This window comes from Triticum aestivum, chromosome 6B, assembly GCF_018294505.1.
Source record: "Triticum aestivum cultivar Chinese Spring chromosome 6B, IWGSC CS RefSeq v2.1, whole genome shotgun sequence".
NCBI classification, from domain to species: domain Eukaryota; kingdom Viridiplantae; phylum Streptophyta; class Magnoliopsida; order Poales; family Poaceae; genus Triticum; species Triticum aestivum.
The window spans coordinates 459,711,171-459,720,484 of record NC_057810.1 but is presented as its reverse complement, the minus strand read 5'-3'; the positions used below and the strand labels follow the sequence as shown (position 1 = coordinate 459,720,484).

Below are 9,314 nucleotides of genomic sequence, written 5' to 3'. Positions count from 1 at the left end.
CCGCGCCACAGGTTCAGATTCGGTCCAGTGTGACGGTAGAAAAGTCATGGTGGTTGATGCAGCTACCACCGCTGCGCCGCCGGCAAGAACTTCACGTACGACACGCCTGAGCACAGGCTAGCTAGCCGGAGAACGACTCCTGTAGGCTGTAGCCTCTGACCGGCCGGCCAGCCCTGCCTGCCGGTCCGACCGACGTGACAAGACAAAACACGTCGCCTGCCCTGCCACGATCGACGCTGAAAGCAAGCAGGGCAGCGCATCTCCACATGCATGCATGCATGAGGCGTACGACACGACGTGCACGACGCTTTGGCCGGCCCTAACGTACACGAGCGCTGCTACACGGACGATAATTTTGTGCCCGACCCCTGCACGATACTACATGACAGCACCGTCAGCGTTCAGGCAATTGTTTTTTATTCAAAAGCTGAAGCTAGCGTAGTTGGGAAGGAAATATCGGCTGCAGATCGTGCATACGGTGTCGCAATATCCAACGTACACGGGATCGCCCAGGACAAAACACTGCACTCTGTGATTCTCGTCACACACCACGATGCAGGATTTCTCTCCATCCTCTTGTCCGTGCCAAGAAATCAAACCACACAATTAATAATAACCAATAATAATGGAACTACAGGACTCACGTCTCAGCTAACGATCATTTCTCCCGAGCACAAAGGAAGCTCTTCAGTACAGTTGAAGAAACCACTCTCAGCCTACAAAGACTACACCCATCCATTCACGTACCGCTCCCTAACCTCCCCCACTCCCTAATACTACCGCAGCAGGATGAAGCCATGATGCGTCCCTGAGAAGAAGAAAAAAGGACCAGATTACCAGTCGATATTGAGTTCAGGTTCAGGGGTTTGCAAGAAAAGTGGCCTGAGAGAGAGGCTCACCTCACCTGGTCACCGGTTTCTTATTTTTCATATTCGAGAGACTCCACCAGTACATAGACAGGCTTCCCGTTGAGCTTGTAACAATCCTGCATGGGATCGAGTTGCTGTCTCAGTGACCAGATTCAAGCAACAATCTTTTACGTACAAGCTAGTTGGATAATTCGCTAATTCAGATACACTCAATGGAAAACTTTTCAAGCAACTGCAGTGACTGGTGTAAGATTGACAGCGAATACTAAAGAATGGTTCCTGATGCTTCTTTCACATTGTCCTCAGACATTTGATGCCACCTTCCGTTTCAAAAAAAAAAAGACATTTGATGCCACATGATCTCTATCCGCTATCTAGTAAGGCGCATCACTTATTCTGCAGCATGAGCACCACAGGATGCACCATCGCTAAATAAAATGCAAGTCCCCATTCCTTGACCAATCCTGGTATTATTTATTCATGATAGTGCAATTGCACAAAGCTAGTAAGCAACACAGCCCCGTTTTGTGAACAAATATACAGAGTATATGTTTTGAAGAGGAGGAAAAGGGAAAAGAGATGCCCCATTCCCAAGTTGTTTTGCTCAAGCCTATGGATAACCAGCTGGTACTTAACACTCATACGACTATCTCAGCTGTGATTGTGAGGAATAGACATGGTCGGTCATGTTTGTTCATTGACGCCACTGTCTGAAGCTACATGGCGCCAACAGGCTATATGAAGTGTGCAGAGCAGACAGTATCTGAGCAAACTAGTAAAGGTGCACAGGCCAAGAACTATGCTATTCAAGTGGTCAAATCCGGTGACAGTGTAATTTAGGCTTCAGACAGAGCAGTAAACGAATGAGAATTGCTAACAGATACGAGTTGTGATAACTAAGAAGCAGAAATATAATGTGTGCATATATCAGATTCAGATGTCAATCGACACTTTGGATAGTATATCTGATTTATGTGTAAAGAAAGACGAAATACCTTAAATTTAGGGAGCCCAATGAGACAAGCACACTCAACGACATCAGCTCCAGCACGTTCTGGAAATCAAACAGCTCGGTAAGAAAAAGTATTCAAAAAACACCTATCTACTTTTGAATACTTTTTACTACTCCCTCTGTTTGTTTTTATAAGACGTTTCAGACAGCTTGCTTTCTACTGTTTTAAACAGTGTCTGAATGTCTAAAACGTCTTGTAAAAATGAGCAGAGGTAGAATTAAAAAAGACGCATGCTTAATGGCATGACAGCGTCAGAGTAAGTGCAGACAAGGAAAGGTGCAGCTGAAAAGATAGTATAGCATTCTGGGCGAGAGTACTTGATTCTGTGATTGAAGCCTCCAAAACATGTAGTGTCAACATCAAATCATGCTTCCACATCAATTTGTACGAGGACATATCTTCAAACAAGATTCTCTCCGGAGAGATCTTGCCAAGATATAAAGCATGTCCCATTACGGAAGATTTCATACTAATTAATATATATAACTAGGCCAGTATCGGTTATCACCAAGCTGTGTGGAGGCCTGCCATCCGTACATGCGAATCCAATTAGTCTATTACTCCCTCCGTCCGGGAATACTTGTCATCAAAATGAATAAAAGGGGATGTATCTAGATGTATTTTAGTTCTAGATACATCATTTTTTATCCATGTTGATGACAAGTATTTTCGGACGGAGGGAGTACTACATTCCAGGGATTATTTAAGCTGTTTCTGACAGTGTTGATGCCGTTGTGGATTTGAATAATTAGGGTGGTAAAAGATGTGCAGGGTGTGGTACAGTTTCCAGACAAGTGATACTCCACTTGATAAGATACTTGAATCTGATGCTAGGCAACTACCGGTCTGCCATGCCATGCACTGGCGCCTTCTGCAAATGTGTCAAGGGCTAACAAATCGAGAATTGACTGATCAACTGTTACCCCGGTCAGTGAATAATGGGCTCTGAATCTGAAGTTGCACAAGTAACAGACAACTAAATAAAAAGACATACATACGAATTACCCAAGGAAATAGTAATCAAATGCAAGGTATTTTGTCTGGATTCCTTACCAAATTCAAACAGTTATCCCCTCTGTCCATTAATCAAGATGTTTTTTAGACTGGCCATGAGTCCAAAAAAAGAAATGAACAGAGGTTGTACTATTTAGTGGCATTTGGTTTGAAATTACCATGCAAGTACACGTCAAGACTCCGCCGTTTTTATTTATTCTGCATATTAGGTTTTACCTAAGTCAAACTTTATAGTGTTTGACCAAGTTGATGGGCAATTACATAAATTTCATCATAATGAATACAAATGATATGAAAATATATTCGGACTCTAATGATATTGATTTACTATTATGGATGTCAATATTTTTAATACAAACTTGATCGAAGTAAATGAAAATTGCGGGAGTACTTGAAAGGTATGCGATACGTACCCAGAAGATTTATAGCAGCACAAAGTGTCCCACCAGTTGCAACCAGACCATCAACGATCAAAACACGCTCACGGGGTTCGATAGCACCAACATGCATCTCCAGACAATCAGTTCCGTATTCGAGAACATAGGTCTCAGAAATCACCTCACCTTTCATGTTCGTAAAAGAAAATGTTAGCACATCCGTGTGCTGCAAAAATACTTCAGTTTTATTTATTTTTTGCGGTTTGCAGAAAAACTTTAAATTGACCACACAATATCTTGCCTAAACCCTGCCACCAACCTCTAGTTTTCTTTTTCTGTCTTTAGTGTTTGTATTTTGGTTTTCGCTTGGTTTTCCTCAAATTAACTTGGCAAATCTCTTCTTCTTATATGAAAATATGAAATGGCAGAGCTCCTGCCCATGCCTCGGCAAGCATTTGAAAAAAGTAATAGAACATGTGCTGGACACTGCAAAGAGAGATGGTTCCGAATGCCTGTAAATTTCTTCAGGTTTCATCATGCGCTGCTGCATAAAGGGACTGACAACGTTTTTTTTATGTGTGTGTGTAAAGTTTATTTACTTCCTGATTACCAGTTTTACTTGCTTGCATGAGAAAAGATAGAAACAAATTTACTCACTACTGCCTCCGTCCTTGGTTTATTGGTCTTCTTAGTATTTTGCGCGAAACTTTGACCGTAGATTTAACTAAAATAGTTATAATGCATGTCATGAAAAAAAATATCAACGGATTCATATTTGAACATAGTTGTCAGTGTTATTATTTTTTATTACATGAATTAACATTCATTTTGTTAGTTAAATCTAAAGTCAAAATTTAGCACAAAATACGAAGGGAACCAGTAGCTGAATAGACAAATGGCAACAGGTTCCAGTGGCAATTACGTATGCAGAAAGGAACCTTGTCTAGGGGAGCTCACCTGGGAGTTTCTTAGGCTTGCGCAACGGAATGAACTTGGCACCGACGGCTAGTGCAATCGCGGGGCCAAATATAAATCCTCTCGCCTCAATCCCTGGAGAATGGAAACAAACAAGTCGGAAGAATGCTCCTTCACTTCAGCTTACACATCCAAAAGAATCTAACACATCCGAAATACTCCCTCCGTTCCTAAATACTCCCTCGGTCCGAAAATACTTGTCATTAAAATGGATAAAAAGAGATGTATGTAGAACTAAAATACATTTAGATACATCCTCTTTTATTCATTTTGATGACAAGTATTTACTCCCTCAGTCCGTAAATACTTGTCCTTCAAATGATTGTATCTAGACTTATTTTAGTTATAGATATATCCATTTTATTCATTTCAAGGACAAGTATTTCTGGACGGAGGGAGTATTTGTCTTTCTAGAGATTTCAACAAATGACTACATACGGAGCAAAATGAGTGAATCTACACTATAAACTATGCCTATATACATCCGTATGTGGTAGTCCATTTGAAATCTTTAAAAAGATAAATATTTAGAAACGGAGGGAGTAATCTTTACTAGAGTAAGTAGTATTTTAGTATTACTAGTATAATAGTAATATGATGACGCACAACATAATAACTCCATTTAGTCGAGAATAAGATACTCTAGTCTAGTCTACTAGTAAAGACTAGAAGAACACCCGTGCGTTGCAACGGGGCCACATTAACTTTAAGAGTTCAATATTAATATTCTCATACATATCAAGTGACATTGGCGACCTTTTTTACCATCAAATCCTCACACACACACACTCTCCCTCCCTCTTCCTCACTCTCTCTCCCCCCCTCTCTCTCTCTAACACAAACACACACACACATATCCATCTTATTGGATACGGGACCATAATCCATCTATGTCACACACACACACGCTAGTGCATGCATAACAACATGGACTATGTGTATTATATTTGCCACCACAACCGACGGAATTAATTTCATGTAAATCGGCCAGCCATAACTCCAAGAATACGCGGAGGAGGTGGCCCGGGTTGGCGCCGTCCGGCGCGGGCCACGAGCCCGCTTCCAAGTGTGTCTGCGCGCCGGCCACCCACGCCGGGTCCTTCAAGTGCCGCTTCCACCGCACCAACTCCCAGGGCCACGGCCAGGGCCAGGGAAGCCGCCCTTCTTCGCCCCCTTCACCGGTCGCGGTCAACGCGGTGCCACGGCACCCGGCCTCGCCGTCCTCGTCCTCCGGTACTGTCGTAACCCAGTGACGCGGCCCAAGCATCGGCCTTGAGAATCAAGAATGCTCGACAACGGAGAGGGAATGGAAGATCATATACATGTCATAAGAAAGAGAGTTTATTTACTGCTCCCTCGATGTATTGTTTTCTTTGTTTGGAGATTGATTACCATCCGTGAGTTAAGGTAAGATTAATGTGATTGAGCGATTTTTCTGAAAATGAAATATTTGTTTTCTAATTAATGTGATTGAGTGATTCAAGGTAAGGTTAATTAATTTAGATTTGATCTTTAAAGATTGTTCGTGATTGATTCTACATTACTAAATAACTTGCGCCAGTATGGAAAGTTCTGATCTATTCAGATTTCTTTCGTTGTGTGAGAGGGTGACGCGAAAATAAACCGATGAAGTGGTGGGAAGGGACGAAAAAAAATCTACGAAAAAACCAGCGAAGGTGGGAGGAGGTACCAAAAAAACCCATGGGAGGTGGGACGAAAAAAAACCCTAGAAGCGACCCCCTTCACCGGTCGCGGTCAACACGGTGCCGCGGCACCCGGCCTCGCCGTCCTCGTCCTCCGGCACCGTCACAACCCAGTGACGCAGCCCAAGCATCGGCCTCGAGAATCAAGAATGCTCGACAACGGAGAGGGAAGGGAAGATCATATACATGTCATAAGAAAAAGAGTTTATTTACTGCTCCCTCGATGTATTGTTTTCTTTGTTTGGAGATTGATTACCATCCATGAGTTAAGGTAAGATTAATGTGATTGAGCGATTTTTCTGAAAATGAAATATTTGTTTTCTAATTAATGTGATTGAGTGATTTAAGGTAAGGTTAATTAATTTAGATTTGATCTTTAAAGATTGTTCGTGATTGATTCTACATTACTAAATAACTTGCGCCAGCATGAAAAGTTCTAATCTGTTCAGATTTCTTTCGTTGTGTGAGAGGGTGACGCGAAAATAAACCGATGAAGTGGTGGGAAGGGACGAAAAAAAATCTACGAAAAAAACCAGCGAAGGTGGGAGAAGGTACCAAAAAAACCAGCGAAGGTGGGAGAAGGTACCAAAAAAACCATGGGAGGTGGGACGAAACAAAATCTGAAAGCGAGACTACCAACTGCTCCATTAGGAATAGAGAAAATAGGAGGAGAGGTTATGAGGAAACGGAATGGAAAATCCAGGACCAGCAAGGAATCGCAGAAGCAAAGCAGACAGAGGATCCAACAAAGGAAGAAAGCAAAATCTCAGAAGCAGTACTTTCCCGTGAAAACGACGGCAGATTGGCCACATGCATGACATGAGAGCAACCGGGGTGCTACAGGGCCGATCCGTCCGGTGTGCCGCGGCCACCCACCGCCCGATCCCCGGCAGACACGGCCGCGGCCGTCAGACCACGGGGGACCTTGACCTGGTCCCCTCGCTGGCCGCGAGATCTGCCCGTGCCAGGGCTTCTACATGCGCCCCGGATACGCTATTGAATGCGGCAGATCCCCCCCGACCCGACTCGTGACCGCCCTTTGAAAAAAACAAGTCGGAAGTCGGAGAAGCGCGACCACGTCATGTGCCAAACATTCTGGCACGCACGCACTCTGCGAGGCCGGCCCGGGTTGGGTCGGTCGGGCGCCGACGCATACATTAATTCAGCTCCAAACAACACCATTCGCTCAAAAAAAAAACCATGAAAAAAAGGAGCCTTCTTGTACTGACCTGATAATTATACTAGCGAGCAGCTCATTCTTCAGAGAAAAAGAAATGGAGCTTTTGAGCACGCCCCGATCATATGGCCATGGCATTATCTTAGAATAAAAGACCATAACGCCCACATGCACAACGTACCAGACGCCCGACTTTCCGTTTTGGTAGGCAGCCCTGCACTCGTGACCGTTTTACCACCACGCCATTACCAACCGTGACCGCCAGAACTCCTACTCACATGCACAGTACTACTACTCCCTCCCTCCAAAAATACTTGTCATCAAAATAAACAAAAAGGGATGTATCTAGAACTAAAATACATCTAGATACGTTCCCTTTTATTCATTTTGATGACAAGTATTTCCAGACGGAGGGAATACTAGCGATTTGGTAGTGGCACATCTTCTACTAAGATTAAGATGAAGGGTGTGGCAAAGCTTAGCCAGCAGGAACAGTGGCGTGGGACTATTATTGTGGCTGCTATATGATATTGTCCTCCCGAGAAAAGGCGAAGGACGGGTGAGTAGAGTGATGCGAAAAAGCGCACCCGGGCGACGACAAGCATGGGGGAGCAAAAGGACCACGGGAGATCTCCCTCAAAGATATTACGGAATGGATGGAATCTCGCAACACTACGCTGCCAACAGCCCAGGGGCTCAGCCCAGCCCTCCTTCTCTACCACCCTCTGCCTCTTGTTGCCTTCAGAGGACGGGAGGAGGACGGAGCGGGAGCGGGAGCGGGAGCGGGAGCTGGATAGACAAGTACTAGTACGTACATGCATGGGGGAATTACTAGTAATCAGGGACGGGATGGGTTACCGGCGACGGCGGCGATGCCCATGCCGCGGTAGCGCTCGACGAACATGTCCACGGCGTCCTTGAACACCCCGGGCCGCAGCAGGAGCGTCGTGATGTCGTTGAACATGATGCCTGCGATGCGACCCAACAAGCAAGTTTATGTCGGTCGTGCGCTGCGCTGCTGGATGGATCAAGAGTCAAGCAAACCAAGAGAGGGGAGGACCTACCTGGCTTGGGGAAGTGCGGGACGACGCGGATGGCGTCGGAGATGCCCTGCAGGCGGGGGTCGGCCAGCGCCACCACGGCGTCGTCGGCCTTGACGTCCGGCATGGCCGCAACGGCGTGGCCGTTCTCCTTGGCCTTGCCGTTGCCGTTGCCGGCCTCCATCACGGCGTCGCAATTGGCCTCCTCGCCCATCTCCGCTCAGTCACTCTGCACTCTGCGGCTGCGCTGGAGCTGGAGTGTGGAGCTCAACAAGTGAGTTAATGTTGCTTGCTGACGGGTGTGGCGTGCCGGTGCGGTGTATATATAGCAGGGAAAAGGAAAGGAGAAGAGAGAGGTTGCGGTTGCGGGGGGCGTTCCTTCCTTCATTATGATTATGACGACGAGTCATCCTTGGACTCGGAAACAAGCAGGCAGCGGACCACGGGGTCCTGTTCACAACGCATAGCCTGTGACCCTCCCGCGTAGGAGTAGACCCTGTCTATAGCCTACCCACTGCCTACTTGTACGTGACAATGTGTGTGCCTGTGTGGGCGTCTGTGGGCGCGCGCGCGCCGCGTCGCTTTCCCGACCTACGGCCTCTGCCTCTCTCTTCCTCTCTCTAGAGTTTTCTTGCTTCTATTGGTGAGCAGTAGGTAGCCGTTTCAAACAGGTGGAGGGAGGAGTTACTCCACTTGGCACCGGCGCCGATTCCCACAGACGCGCGCACCATCTTTTGCTCTGCTTTTCACCCTTTCGTGTTTCGTCGCTCGGCCTCGGCATGGCACCACGTCCAAACACGCGCCCGGAGCGGAGCGGATCCGATGCCGGTGCCGGTGCCGGTGCCGCTGCATGCCCTGCCGCGCGCAGGATCAGCAGTGGGCAGCGGTACGGCGCCAGTTATGTCACCTTTATTTCGTCCAGGTATTCGGTGTACCGTGCCGCGAGCCCGTACCCTTGCTGCTGCTGCTGCCCTGTGTGCATGTATGCAGTGTGCTCAGCCTCGACCTCTTCGCTCTCTTGGATCGCTCATGAATTCCTCGGTGTTGATTATGCGTTGTTGATGTTCTTGTGGAAAATTGCCGTGAATGGCAAAATCTCAAGAGGATGTTATCTTGAAGATAAAATCGGGCAAGATCATAGTCGCA

General features: G+C 46.2%; 1 protein-coding gene across 2 annotated transcripts; it reads right to left on the bottom strand.

Annotated features, from left to right (window-relative positions):
- Nucleotides 1–589: 589 nt before the first annotated feature.
- LOC123137462 (adenine phosphoribosyltransferase 2) lies at nt 590–8,495 on the bottom strand. Of its 2 annotated transcripts, none has more exons than XM_044557233.1 (7): nt 8,193–8,495; nt 7,987–8,097; nt 4,231–4,323; nt 3,310–3,459; nt 1,865–1,923; nt 905–985; nt 590–808 (listed from the first exon to the last, which is right to left on the bottom strand). In XM_044557233.1, the coding sequence occupies exons 1-6, from the start codon at nt 8,380–8,382 to the stop codon at nt 920–922; spliced, it is 669 nt and encodes a 222-aa protein (XP_044413168.1). In that variant the 5' UTR covers nt 8,383–8,495; the 3' UTR covers nt 590–808; nt 905–919. The 2 variants fall into 2 exon arrangements, with proteins under 2 accessions (XP_044413168.1, XP_044413167.1); XM_044557232.1 differs by having other exon boundaries at nt 900–985; nt 8,193–8,493.
- Nucleotides 8,496–9,314: the final 819 nt, after the last annotated feature.